At 42.2% G+C, this 13,975-nt stretch overlaps 1 protein-coding gene across 2 annotated transcripts in view; it reads left to right on the forward strand.

Annotated features, from left to right (window-relative positions):
* PTPN14 (protein tyrosine phosphatase non-receptor type 14) overlaps positions 1-13,975 on the forward strand; it is a 180,134-nt gene that overhangs the window by 24,302 nt on the left and 141,857 nt on the right. Inside the window, exon 1 of one of the 2 annotated variants that reach the window (XM_077902125.1) lies at positions 4,696-5,110. The exons of the other annotated variant lie outside the window; for it this stretch is intronic. Within the exon in view, the coding sequence (XP_077758251.1) occupies positions 5,091-5,110 (20 nt within the window). The 5' untranslated portion in view covers positions 4,696-5,090. Of the gene's footprint in view, positions 1-4,695; positions 5,111-13,975 lie in introns of those variants that run through there. 2 annotated transcript variants of the gene reach the window in all.

A 13,975-nucleotide genomic window follows, 5' to 3' on the forward strand; every position in this document is an offset into this window, starting at 1 on the left:
ATCCATGCCTAAGTTCTCAGCTAGCTGGTGAAAGCCCATTTCTCTTAGGTAGCATACTATGGAATGAAGCTACTCTTTTTAAATAGTATTTCAGTGCAAAAAGAGATCCCCAGCTCTATGCCCAGTGACCAGAGTTTGAGGCAAGAGACTCAGCAAGAGGAAGGGCACCAGGCTTTATCATGGTGGCCAATGTTCCTGGGGCCAGCTGCTAAGGAAATGCCACTGGACACCTGGGCTCCCATCCCCCTGGAGGCCTCTCGGAAACTGCCCACAGGGTCCTCAGCTGTCAAATCCACGGATTCAGTTACAGTGCTTGCCCTTGGGTTCATTCTTGGTTAGGAAAGACTACCAATAAGATATGCGTGAGGAAAATGGGAATTTAGGGGAGGCAGAGTAGGGAAACAGATGTGTTCCTATGAAAGATTATGTTGACCTTTGGATGCAAGGTCCAAGGTCCCTGCCTCTATAAAAATGGATCATACCAGTCCCTGTAGATCCTATATTGTGCAAATGCCAGAATCACCCAAGGATTATAGTTTATTAGTCTTCTATATGCTTAGAGGCCTCATACATATGATTGAATCTTAAAAAGCAGAATTAATTTTCATTATTTTGGAACATAGTTGCCTCCTGATCACCATTGCAATTAAAAATTTTTTTAAGTTGGTGTTTCCCTGCTTTTTTTTTTTTTCAAAGATTTTTTAAAGAGAGAATGTGTGTGAGGGAGTGCATGCGGGCTTGGGGGAGGGGTAAAGGCAGAGAGAGAGAGAACTTAAGCCACTCTGTGCTGAGGCAGAGTGTGACCCAGGGCTTGATCTCATTACCCTGAGATCATGACCTGAGCTGAAACCAGGAGTCAGACGCTTACCCGATTTTGCCATCCAGGTGCCCCTCCCTGCTTCTTATTGGACCTACTGGCTGCTTCCTTTTCCCTCTTGGCCTTGTCTTGGCAGCATTTAAAATGTAATTGATATCACCTGCAATTTTATTAAGTGTTAAACATAAAGTTGCACAGTGAATCACTAAAAGCGCCATGACGTTTATTTTCACAATTAGTGATCTTTTGTTTACAAGTAAAGTTTTTGCAGCTTTCTCATCATTCCTCCTCCCCCTTCCTCTTCTTTTTTCCTTTTTGGTGGTCTTCGTATACACTTTCCATGTTCTTTATTTAAAACAGCCTAGAATCCAGTATCCGCACTTAGCACTATTTGGTACAGGATTCAGGAATCTTAACTATTTTTTTTATGCTGTTCTAAGACAAATGTAATTAGGAAAGCAAATTTGTTTCAGAACCTGATATAAAGCATGTGTTACATTCTACTGGTCTAGATGTTTGTATTCTTAACATAATTATTTGAGGGGCACCTGGGTGGCTAAGCATTTGAGCATCTACCTTTGGCTCAGGTTGTGATCCTGGCGTCCTGGGATTGAGTCCCGCATCGGGCTCCTCACAGAAAGCCTGCTTCTCCCTCTGCCTATGTCTCTGCCTCTCTCTCTGTGTCTCTCATGAATAAATAGATAAAATCTAAAATAATAATTATTATTTGAGTCTGTTGATTTAGCTGTTGATCGATCATTTTGCAAGTTACCCTTTTTGAAAAGGAGACACTTGTTTAATCTAAAGCTTGCCTTAGTAATGATCGTACCAACCCCCAAATTGGTATTTAATGAAAGCTAGTTTTGAATCTTAGTTGCTACATTACTGATATGAAATCTCTCAAACTTGTGAAAAAAAAAAAAAAGATCCTCTAAGCTCTCAATTTATTTATGTATTTTTTTTTTTTTTTTTTTTTGCAAATTAAATATAAAGAAGACAAATCTTACGAAACATGGTCTTTAGGTGCCTCTGACAAATCGGGGGAACACATGCTAGATCACTGTTGCCCATACTTCTTCTGTTTATTTTACCACCTTTAAAAGATTTTCCTCCTGGGATGCCTGGGTGGCTGAGCGGTTGAGTGCCTGCCTTCGGCCTAGGGCGTGATCCTGGAGTCCTGGGATTGAGTCCCACATTGGTCTCCCTGCAGGGAGCCTGCTTCTCTCTCTTGCTGTGTCTCTCATGAGTGAGTAAGTAAAATCTTAAAAAAAAAAAAAAAAAAAAAGAAAAAAAAAAGATTTTCTTACTGAACTTTTCTCATTCTCTTTTGTTCCTATTTATTTAACCGTCATGTAGTTATTAGTATTTATACATGCTTTTTTTTTAAAGATTTATTTATTTATTGATTGATTGATTTATGATAGATATATATAGAGAGAGGCAGAGACACAGGAGGAGGGAGAAGCAGGCTCCATGCCAGGAGCCTGACGTGGGACTCGATCCCGGGACTCCAGGATTGCGCCCTGGGCCAAAGGCAGGTGTAAACCGCTGAGCCACCCAGGGATCCCTATATATGCTTTTTATAGAAGTTAGGGATCTGCTCTTTTAGTTGTACTTGTCTCTTCAAAAAGTTCTTTCCTGTGGCAGAGCTAAAATAGGGGACTAAGAAGTCCTTTTTTTTGATGCTAATTAAGGGATTATTAAATAGTTTATGAAAGCAAGTTACATACATACAATCTATTGGCACTGTTAACAAGCCATGTATACCATGAACTTTGCACCGATTGATGCCTTTAATGCCTTTTTTTTTTTTTTTTTTTTTTTTTGAGAGAGAGAGAGAGACAGAGAACATGAGCAGGGGAAGGGCAGTCAGAGGTGAGAGAGAATTTTAACCAGGCTCCATGCTTAGCGCAGAGCCTGACAGCAGGTTCGATCTCATGACCTGAGATCATGAGCTGAGCTGAAATCAAGAGCCAGACACTTAACTTACTGAGCCACCCAGGCACCCCTGATTAATGCCTTTTCAGCAAAACTATTTTTTAAATTGTACCTAGCTACATTTTTTTCTTTTTTCAACTGCCACTTTCAAAGATAAACTTCACTCTCAAGTTAGGAAAACAGATGACTCTTTTTCCCCCCTAAAATTCTCTCTGAAATGACATGTGGACCTGGTAGCCGTTGTGAATCTGCTTTATTTTCCCCGCTGTGTTATAAAAAGCAAGGCAGGCATTTTAGTGCCCTTTCAAGAGATGCTAGCCTGGGGTAAATAACAATTTAGTTCAGGTGGGTAGAAAAGAATGCTGATGACATTCTTTTCATCAGCTCCATGTGTAACCTCCAAGCAGGAGGTCAGGCAGTAAAACATTCGAGTGAACTGGTGAAATGTTTTGTATTTATTTACAGGCCTCTGAATCACAAGACCGATCCCAATAAACTCAACAAGTCAGAGTGATGGAGGAAAGTCTATGAAGCATGCAGAACAGTAAAAGTGGGCAGTGGAAGGGACCTGTAGAGTACATTTAGCCTGCTCTTCTGTTCCCGCCGTGGAAGGATGACCATGAGGATCTCTGGTGCTGTGGACGTGGGTGGATGTGATGAGGAATGGGATTGTACTCCTGTTCTTCCCACCCGCGGCTGAACTGCCTGCCATTTTGCTTTCAGATTCCCGCCATCCTGAAGTCTTAGAATTCTGTTTTGCTGAAAATTCTCAGTTCTTTTTCTTGAACCTTTCCTACCCAAACCTTCTCTTGCATCATTCCTAAGGCATTCTGTATCTTCTCTTGTACTAGACTTGATGACTTGATGTCATTGCCTACCACAGTTGGGTTTAAAGTCGGGGGCATTCTGAAACCTTAGTGTTGCCATTTTTAGTGTTACTGTACTAAAGAATGATTGAGGTGTAGCTTGTAGAGAATTTTTTAAAAGGGAAGAGAACAGGGCCTCTGGGTAGGAAGTCCATAATATTTTCTGACACATGGTGAGCCTTGGGGTCCATAGATACTCATTTCCTCGTCTCCTTCCCTGAAGCCTTGCTGTTCACCTTCCCGTCGCATGTCTACCAAACCGTGGGCCGACCTCTAATTCCTACCTGACTGCTCTGCCTTTTTATATCTCAAATAAAAGATTTCATGGGGTAGGAGGGTTAAACTCTTTGTGTGAATATTAATAATCCAAGTTAATTTGGAAGAGCTTTCGTTTTATATACTACTAGAAAAATTGTTTTTATAAGCAATTATCTCTGTGACCTAGCAGAAGTCAAGGCAGAGTAGATTCAGTGAGTAAGAATAATTTAGTGTTAGCCTATTGTACAAATAAGAATGCTTTAGAATCTAAAATAAGATTTTCTTATTACTTGAATGTCTCTCTTTTTCAGACTGTTGCTGGACCTTATTAAAATATGTTAGGAAGTTACTTCTCTTTATTACAGACCAGCAATCATTATTGAGAATTTACTGTGCTGCTAGGTGAAGTGGAAGTGGTAGGTTAGGAGTTATGAAAAGATACCAAAGCATGGTTCCTTCTTTAAAGGAATTTTATTATAAATTCTTTATATGTTAAGTCCCCTTTTTAGAAGACTTTATTATTATAAGCTTTATATTTTTAAGCCTTTTCTTTCCTGCCCTCCTCTTCCTGCTTCCAACCCCCCCCCCCCCCCCATTTCATCTCAAGAGCAAGATATGTTTTGCTTTGCTGCTGTGTTCTTGCCTCTTTTCATTTATGGCTCCTGGTGAGTGCTGTGATAAGATTTTTGGGTGTGGGTGGCTAAGTGATATTTCTTTCTTTAGCTATTTCAGCTGTGTTATCCTCATTAAATTTGGTGAGTTGACCCAGCAGCAGGATCTTCAAGCAGCTTCTTTAGATGCGATAGATGGACTGACTCTGTCTTCGACTAGTCTTAACCTCGACGGGCTGTGTTTTGATGGGCTATCCATTGAGGGAGGGCTCGCCCTCCATTTAGGTTCCTTAAAGTTTTGGCACAATAATGGTTTCAGAGAGGAAGAAACATTGTGCATTTTGTAATGCATACATAAAGTCTGATTTTTTTGGGAAAAGCATTTTAGTGCACCTATCTTGCTTTCACAGAATGGACAAGGCAGTGCTACTGAGACAGAAGGAAGTATATATGTAGGGTTGATGACTGCTCTATAAATGATTTTGAATAAAATATTGCAAAGGCAGGACTTATTGCATTTGCCTGGATGGTATGAGGCGTGTTAGCAGAAGAGGAAGTATCTGAGTCTGGAAGGATGAACGGGACCTCCAGGAAGAAAGAATGTCTCCAGAAGGAGAGAGGTATCATGGGCTTTGAGAGTGGTGGATATGCAGGGCATACTGAGGAGACTAGGAGTCCAGTATGCCTTGTGCTTGGGGTGAGCGGGGGTGGTGGGAGGTGGGCGGAGGTGGTGGTAAAGAATGAGAACTCCTTTTAAGCCGAGATATGATGGTAACAAAGGAATGTGTGTGACTTTTATATTTGGAAAGATTAGAATTTTTCTAGATGGGATCCTTAGTACCTGCCTGTCTCACTGAGGGTTTTTTTTTTTTCCTTGTATCAAAGTTAATCCAGTGTTTTCAAACTTACATGGCTTTTCTGTTTCCATTTGACTCTGTCCTCAAAGAAAATACATATTTATAGGACTGGTAGCAATATGGATTACCTGGGTAAGCATTTAGGGACACAGGTAACTTTAAACACTCTTTACCAAGCCACATTCTGTCTTTGTTTTGTTCTGGTGCTGATACGGCAAAAATGGTGTCTAGCAGGAAAGTCAACATATCTTAATAAGCCATTTGTTTTACAGGAATGCTGGGGTTTTGGCAAATGTAATATCTGCCTGGCATACATTTTGCAGTGATGACTCTTTTAAACTTGTTCCAACGGGGGCAGCAGCATATTTCATTGGTCACTGTCAGTCTTGCAAGTAAGGGAGAGTCTGACAGGCTTTGAATTACTTTTCACTTTGTATACATACCTCAGCCTCTTAGACTGTCACCATGAAAAACAAAACAAAACAAACATCATACAGAAATTATTTCTACCCATTTAGTACTATGCCTTTAACTGTCAGAAGTGGGTGGGAAGAGTGAAAAAACTGAAGAGGCAATTCATCTGTTCTTATTTTGTGACTGGGCTTAACACCATATGCATGTGCCAATACAGGGAGAGTTTTCTTGAGAACCTGGAGGTGGGAAGTAGAGTGGGTGGGGGAAGCCTAACTCCTCTGGGGAGAGGTGGAGGTGTACGTTCTGCTTTGATTGTTTGGCAGGAGGGGTTCAGGAGAATTATACTCAGATAATAAGAGCTTCTTTGGAAGTTGGGCACAGCCCTCTTTCTCACCTATAGGACAAGGCCTACATGAGAAAATTGGCCCAATGTCATTTTGGCCAGGAAAGTTGTCTTTTCCCAAATGTTACTTTTCCCAGGGCAATGATATAGCAGGACATTTCTGAGAGAAGGAAATAAAATGTGTTTTATGGGATTAAAATTGCAATGAAGATGCTGAACTGAGTTTTAAAAAAACTCAGTCACATAACAGGTAAATTCTTCATTGTCTTTTATTCTGAGACAAGCCTTTCTGTGCTTATGGAAGCATCTTTCTGTGCAGTTTTTGATAGCTGACTGGCCAAAAGGCATTGATTGAAAAAATGCCATTCCCTGGATCATGTGTCTCTTTTATTAAGTTTGAAGATACATTGGGAGGAGGGATTTCTTTTTTTGCAGTGTGTTCTGCTCCTTGGTCATGGCCATGGATGGGGCAGGAGGCGGATGCTTGATTATTATTGACCATAGAGCAAGGGCACTGCCAGGACTCTGAACATTAGGCCCAAGAGGGTTTCTGCTGAGCATGTGACTTTACACTGTTGCCTCGAGTGCCTGTTCTGGTGCTCACATCCTCTGTTATATGAGGGTCCCGAGGGCATACAGCACATCTTTTTTGGAGACACGAGTGTGTGGTATTCACACAGTGGGGTAGCACCGTGCAGCAGTTGGTTTGAGCTGGGGTGAGGGAGACAAGGCCGGGTATGAGGTTGGAGGTGTGGGGACACTTAGGCATCTTGGCCAGCCCTAGCTCCGCCTGCCAGGGAGCTCAGGAAAGGTGGGGTTCCTGCAAGGGACTCCACACAAGGTGAATCACACTCTCTAGTGGTGGAGCCTTGGAGTCTGCATTTTAACACATTCCCTGAGTAGCTTTTCAGTTGGAAGACCACTGGTTCGTGCTTTGCTCCTGCAGATGACTGCTCTCAGCCCATTTTGCAATATTGAAAAACCTTTCCTCAGATGGTCTGGCTGTGGGCTGGTGGGTGAGGAGCCTGGAGCATTTCTCATGCACTAGCAGGGGCTCTAGTGTGTAGTATGCCTTAAAATCATGATATCTCAGCAGAGAGCTTGAGAGTCTATAACAAGTATGAGGTTTGTTGTTTTTTTTTTTTTTTTTAAATGGGGTGTTTTCTTCTGTTCAAAGACAAGCTCAGATTATTAATTTTGCTCTCTGGAGTTATATGCTGAATATGCTTGCTGCTCTGGAAATTGTGGTTGGGGGAACGTCCAGATGGTAAAAGACTACCTGGAGTTCCTAAGTCAACTCTTCAAATTATTCTAGATGGGGGGGAAAAAAAAGAACACAAAAGGAAAACTGTTGAGGGCCAGGAGTGAAGGAGGGAATCTTTCACAATTGGGTAAGTCCTGGAATTCCTTCCATATTTGTTTTTCTTGCAGTAATAATGATGATGATGATGGTGAAAATGAAAGTGAAAACACGGCAACAAATAAAAAGAATAGCAAGGATTTTATGAGGTCTTGCTCTATGCCTTTGCATACATCGCCTCATTTAATTTTTGTCACAACCCTATGAAATAGGTGCCGTTATTTTTTTTTAAGATTTATTTTTTATTTATGATAGACATAGAGAGAGAGAGAGAGAGGCAGAGACACAGGAGGAGGGAGAAGCAGGCTCCATGCCAGGAGCCTGACGTGGGACTCGATCTCGGGACTCCAGGATCGCGCCATGGGCCAAAGGCAGGCGCTAAACCGCTGAGCCACCCAGGGATCCCAATAGGTGCCATTATTGTCACCCCATTTTACAGATGAGGAAACGGAGGTAGGCAGTTTTGTGCAAGTCAAATAGCTAACAGTGGCAGATGTGGGAATTCAAACTTTGAACCTGAGCACAAAATCCAGTGCAGATTCAAGATTCAAATGCCCCTCCAGCTAGGCAGGAAGAATAAATGAATGGAGCAGGCCTGTAGTCACACCAGAGTGGTTCCCTGTCAGTGGGTACTCACTTCAATCCCAGCTCCTTGTTGCTAGGCTAAAATTCAGGCCAGTGCAATCAGATCTTAATTTTTTTTTTTAAAGAGCAAATGGAAATCTATTTTTATGCGAAACGTCTCGATTTTTTAAATAGTGGCAACACATTCAGATTTTAAAACTATCTGGGCCGAGCAAAACATGAAAACGTAAGCAAGGCTTTTAATCTGCTTACTGCTATATGCCCAGCATCCAGAACAGCGCCTGGCCTATGGCTGGTGCTCAGGGGATGCTTGTTGAACAGATGAACGAATGATGGCTGTGGGCCGCATTATTGCACTCGGAGGCTGTCAGTTTCTCACCTCTGTTTTGTGGGTTTCCCCAACTACCTTTTAGGTTTCTCTGCTGCTTCCGGTCCCAGACCAAGTCATTTTTTAGCTAAATATATCAATCAGCTATACTTCAAAGGTTAAAATCCCTTTAGTTTGAGTTGGTGTCCAGACGACCAGCATTCCTGGTGTTTTTCTTAGTATTTGTTTGTTTTTATTTATTTTTATTTTATTTTATTTTTTTTAAATTTTTTATTTATTTATGATAGTCACAGAGAGAGAGAGAGAGAGAGAGAGAGGCAGACGCAGGCAGAGGGAGAAGCAAGCTCCATGTACTGGGAGCCCGACGTGGGATTCGATCCCGGGTCTCCAGGATCACGCCCTGGGCCAAAGGCAGGCGCCAAACTGCTGCGCCACCCAGGGATCCCTATTTGTTTGTTTTTAAAAATTTCTTTTTGGGGCGCCTGGGTAGCTCGGTCAGTTGAGCATTTGACTCTTGGTTTTGGCTCAGGTCATAATCTTGGGGTCATGAGATGGACCCTGGCACTGTGCTCAGTGCTCAGTGTGGAGTCTGCTGGAGTTTCTTCCCCCGCCCTCTCTCTCTGTTTCTCCCCCTCTATTCCGCTCCTACCCCTCACATTTTTAAATAAATAAATAAATAAATAAATAAATAAATATCTTTAAAAAGAATAAAAACTGTAAGGCGCCTGGGTGGCTCATTTGGTTAAGCATCTGCCTTGGGCTCAGGTCATGGTCCTGGGATGGAGCCCCACTCAGCAGGGAGCCTGCTTCTCCCTCTCCCTCTGCAACTCTCTCACTCACTTGCTTGGTCTCTCTCTTTCAAATAAATAAAAATCTTATAAATAAATAATTCTTTTTAAAAAAAATTCTGGTAAAAAAACTTCATAAAAGATCATGGTTACCATTTTAACCATCTTTGCAGTATACAATTCAGTAGTGTCAGGATACACACACTATTGTCTAACAGATCTCCAGAGCTTTTTCATTTTGCAAAACTCAAAGCTCTAAGCTCTATACCCACCAAAGGACAACTCTTCCTCCTCTAGCCCCTGGTAGCCACTGTTCCATTTCTACAAATTTGACTACTTTAGGTACCTTACATAAGTGGAATCATACAGTATTTGTCTTTTTGTGACCGGCTTGTTTTCACTTAGCATAATGTCCTCAAAGTTCACCTGTGTTGTAGCATTATTAGAAGTTCCTTGTCTTCTAAGGCTGCATTGTATTCCGTTGTGAGTATAGACCACATTTTGTTTCTCCATTCATCTGTCAGTGCATACTGGGGTTGCTTTCACCTCTTGGCTATTGTGAACAGTGCTGCTATGAACGTGGGTGTGCAAATACCTGAGAGTCTACTTTCAGTTCTTTTGGATATTAACCCAGAAGGGGGATTACCGAATCATATGGCAGTTCTATTTTTAATTTTGGGGGGAACCCCATACCCTTTTCCATAATGACTCTACCATTTGACATTCCTATCAACAGTGCATGAAAGTTCTGATTTCTTCCCATCCTTGTCAACTCTTGTTATTTTCTAGGGTTTTTGTTAGTATTATTTTTTGTTTGTTTTGTGTTGTTTTTGGATTGCAGCTATCCTGTGGAGAGGAGGTCATATCTCATTGTGGTTTTTGGCTTTCATTTTTCCAGTGACTGGTGATGTTGCACATCTTTTCATGTGCTTGCTGATCATCGTTTTGTATTTCACTTTTTATTAGCTATTTTTTTTTAAAGGGTTTATTTATTCAGGAGAGACACAGAGAGGCAGCGACACAGGCAGAGGGAGAGGCAGGCTCCCTGCAGGGAGTCCAATGCAGCCACTCTGTCCCCAGACCTGGGATCTCACCCTGAACCAAAGGCAGATTCTCAACTGTTGAACCACTCAGGCACTCCTTCTTAGTAGCTTTCAATCTATGAGCTTTCAAGGGCTGTAAAAGTATATTTCCTATTATTGGCATGGTGTAACATAGAAGAATCTTTTCAGTGTGATTGTGTTCTCTCCTGCACAAAGATGCAAAAGTTCATCCAACCAGCCTAGCTTGAGGAACCATTCAAGGATCAGAAACTAAAGTCAGGAACCCTGGCTTCTGGCTCTAACTGCTTAGGAACATAATACTTATTTCCAGAAGACCTACTATGTTCTGTTAGTTTTAACCAGAAAAAGTACAAACTGAGCAATCTTTAGTCTATCAAAAAGGAGGCCACCTTTCATCCTGAGAACACTGTTCTGTGGAATATGATTAAAACTTTTGGAGTCGAGGTGGTGAAAGGTAAGGGAGATGAGGGTTGAAGTGACTCACTCCTTTTTCAGACAGTGAACCATCTCCTAGTGACAAGCTTAGTGTACTTAGAAAGGATTGACAAACGAGAGTGGCTATATAAGACAAGTAACTAAATGATCTTTCCCCCCACTTTATCATTAGTTGGTGCTGATTAGAACAAAAGAAAATTGGTTGTAATCAATCTGGTGAAAATAATGCTAGGGTCAAAACCCCCTAAATCCCGGAGAAGAGGAAATTTCACTCTGTGACAGCTAACTTGTAGTTTTAGGGTTAAAACGTGTTATATACACCTCTTAAAATTTAAAATTAAAAATTTTTTAATTTAAAATTCTAGAACTCACTATGCTAGAGTGGACCTCTTGTGACTCAGATTAATTGAAAAAAGGTACACATGTCGAGGTCTTGACTTCTGAGATGTCCTTTACTGATAGGGCATTGATGTGGGATTGAACATAATCTGCAGCCTTCCAAACAGGAGGCATTCCTGACTGTTCACTGTGTGGTTTGCGGACCTGGAGGGCTGGGAAGAATTGTGGGGGCTATTGTTAGCCGGTAGGTTAATGGTTAACTCCTGCAACAGGCCAGAGGGAACACCTGATCTCTGATGAGACCCACTGCTCAGAATGAGTAATAGTTAACCATTCCTTACCTTTGACTAAGACCATATACCTTCCATAGTTTGTTCTCCTGAGTGTGTGAGACTGCAAGGGTTTTTTTTTTTTTTTTTAATTTTCCTCTTGCAAATAAAATGTACATGGCACAGAAGTTTTATGACTCATTCCTTGCAAAGAAAGCAGGTGGTATCCATGAATAGTTTGCCCTTTTCAGGGACAAGTAGAATGATTGTTACCGAATCTTCACTTAACTCAATTGCAGTTGTGTAGAGACCCATATAAAATGGTCTTGTCTTCAGTGTTACAACAGCATTACCCTTAGCAAATGTGCCCTTTTAGTCTGCTGTGCTGCATGTGACAGTGAGATTTTCTCATTTGTGGGGACCAGTCATCTACGGTTGGAAAAGATAAAAGAGTTTTCAAAAGGGGGAGCAAAGAAAAACAGGAGGTCCCCCTCTCTTCACCTGGGCTGCTTCATGCTTCAGGCTGGCTGCATGCCAGGCTTTGAGGAGTCAGATGCCTCATTCCTGGTTAATGCGTGGTAGTCATCTGGTAAAATGCCACCACCATGAAGGTGTAGTTTCAGATGTTCCATTTATTATGTCCAACTGAAGCTTTTGGTGCTCATGCCCACTTAAGAACATTCTAGAAACATTAGAAATAGCCTTTATATTAAAAAAACACAACACTTTGGCTGAGAATTTTGTGCCTGATATGTTCATGGTTCTAAGCTCATTATCAGGGTCCTAGTGTTCTCTCTTCGAAACCTCTCCAATGTTGTTTCCTTTCTTCCTCGTAGTCTATCTGCTATCTCTAATTTGAGGATGCATGGCTGACATGGCCAGTGTCTCTCTGGCTTCGGTTTACCTTTGAGAATTCATTGTAAATCTATTCTGAACCAAGAGTTTGGTCTGTGTTGGAGTATTTCCTGCTTATTATAAACTCTTTATTTGAAAAACATTTTTTAAGGAATTCATTTATTTATTTGACAGAAAGCAGGTGGAGCAGCAGGCAGAGGCAGAGGGAGAGAGAGAAGCAGGGAGCCCAATGCAGGACTCAATCTCAGGACCCTGGAATCATGACCTGAGCCAAAGACAGACACTTAAACCCACTGAGCCACCCAGGTACCCCCTAAACTCCTTACATTAACGAAGAAACAAAAAAAGACTGGTCTCTTTGCTTGGTAGCTAAGGCATTTGAGGCAGTTTCTGAGGGTTGACTGCATCTCATGTTCGGGCTTGGGCTCCATGTTCTTGGCTGATGGCACCATCTCTCCCTGGATACTATGTTTGCCAAGGGACCAGACATCTCATAATGATGTATTTCTCAGCCTCTATCTTGTTTGACTTTCCTTTGAAATTCAACATTGAATACAGCCTCCTCTTTGAAGCATTACCTTCTTGGGTCTCCTAGATGTTCCTTCTCCTACCCTGGGTATTCTTTGTCACTGTCCTTTGAAGATTCTCCTCCACTGATCACCTGTTGAATGTATGTGTGGTCTGGCATCTATTTTCACAGGCATATCCAAGACTTCTACTCTAAGCTCCTCTGTAACTCATATCCCTCTCTCTTTGGGGCCCCCACATTCCAGCTGCCTACTAGATTACCCATGGAGATTGACTGCAGAGATCTTAAACTCAGAATGGCACAAACAGAATTCATTGGCTTTCTCCTCAAGCTTGTTCCTTTCTTCTATGTTTCTTACTTTGGAGATGGTGTAAGAGTTAAACCAAGCACTTGAGTCAACCTAAGAGCCTCATTCTCCTTCACCCTCTATCTGCCATAATTGCCAAAACCTCTTCCTGACTCTACTGTAACTACTTTATTCCTAATCCTAGGTAATCCTAATTTCCTGGGATCCCTGGGTGGCGCAGCGGTTTGGCGCCTGCCTTTGGCCCAGGGCGCGATCCTGGAGACCCGGGATCGAATCCCACATCGGGCTCCCGGTGCATGGAGCCTGCTTCTCCCTCTGCCTATGTCTCTGCCTCTCTCTCTTTCTCTCTCTGTAACTATCATAAATAAATAAAAATTAAAAAAAAAATCCTAATTTCCTAATCCTAGTCCTTCCAATTCAGTACGTACCTTACCTCCTACAGGAAGATTCCCCGAATTGCAGACTTGACCCTCCTCCTGGGGTGTGCTTTACCTGTTTCCCTTGGGCGTCTGTCTGTGATTGAGTTTGGCCTCAGCAGGGACCATGCCTCCTCCACCATAGTTTCCTACTCACCAAGGTGGAATGGTACCTTGGAAATCTGTCATTTAGTGAAAGTGTCTGAGTACTATTCCATGGCTGATGGGTTTCTACCCTTTACATTAACAGATGGGGCTGGGACTTCAATCTGTGGACTTTCTGGTCCTAAAGGTCCTGTTTCTGTGGTGCCTGTTCCCTGTTTGCTTGCTTCAAGCTGGATATGGCCTCTATGGGAAGGTGATGGAGGGCAGGAGGCAGTTTGGGTGCATTGAGAAGAACAGACTTGCAGCACTTTGCTCTAAGGACTAGGGAAGAAGCTCCTGATGAGTAGCTAGTTCTCAGTAATGGGATGTTTGGGGCAGCAACCCATTGCTAGGGGCTGGGCTGGATGCTTGCATGCAGCAGTGATACGGTTCCCTGTTTGGCTAAATGGTGATTGACTGAGGTCACCTCTTCCTCTGTTTTATGGCTCCTG

The sequence above is a fragment of the Canis aureus genome, chromosome 6 (assembly GCF_053574225.1).
Source record: "Canis aureus isolate CA01 chromosome 6, VMU_Caureus_v.1.0, whole genome shotgun sequence".
Classification (NCBI taxonomy): Eukaryota; Metazoa; Chordata; class Mammalia; order Carnivora; family Canidae; genus Canis; species Canis aureus.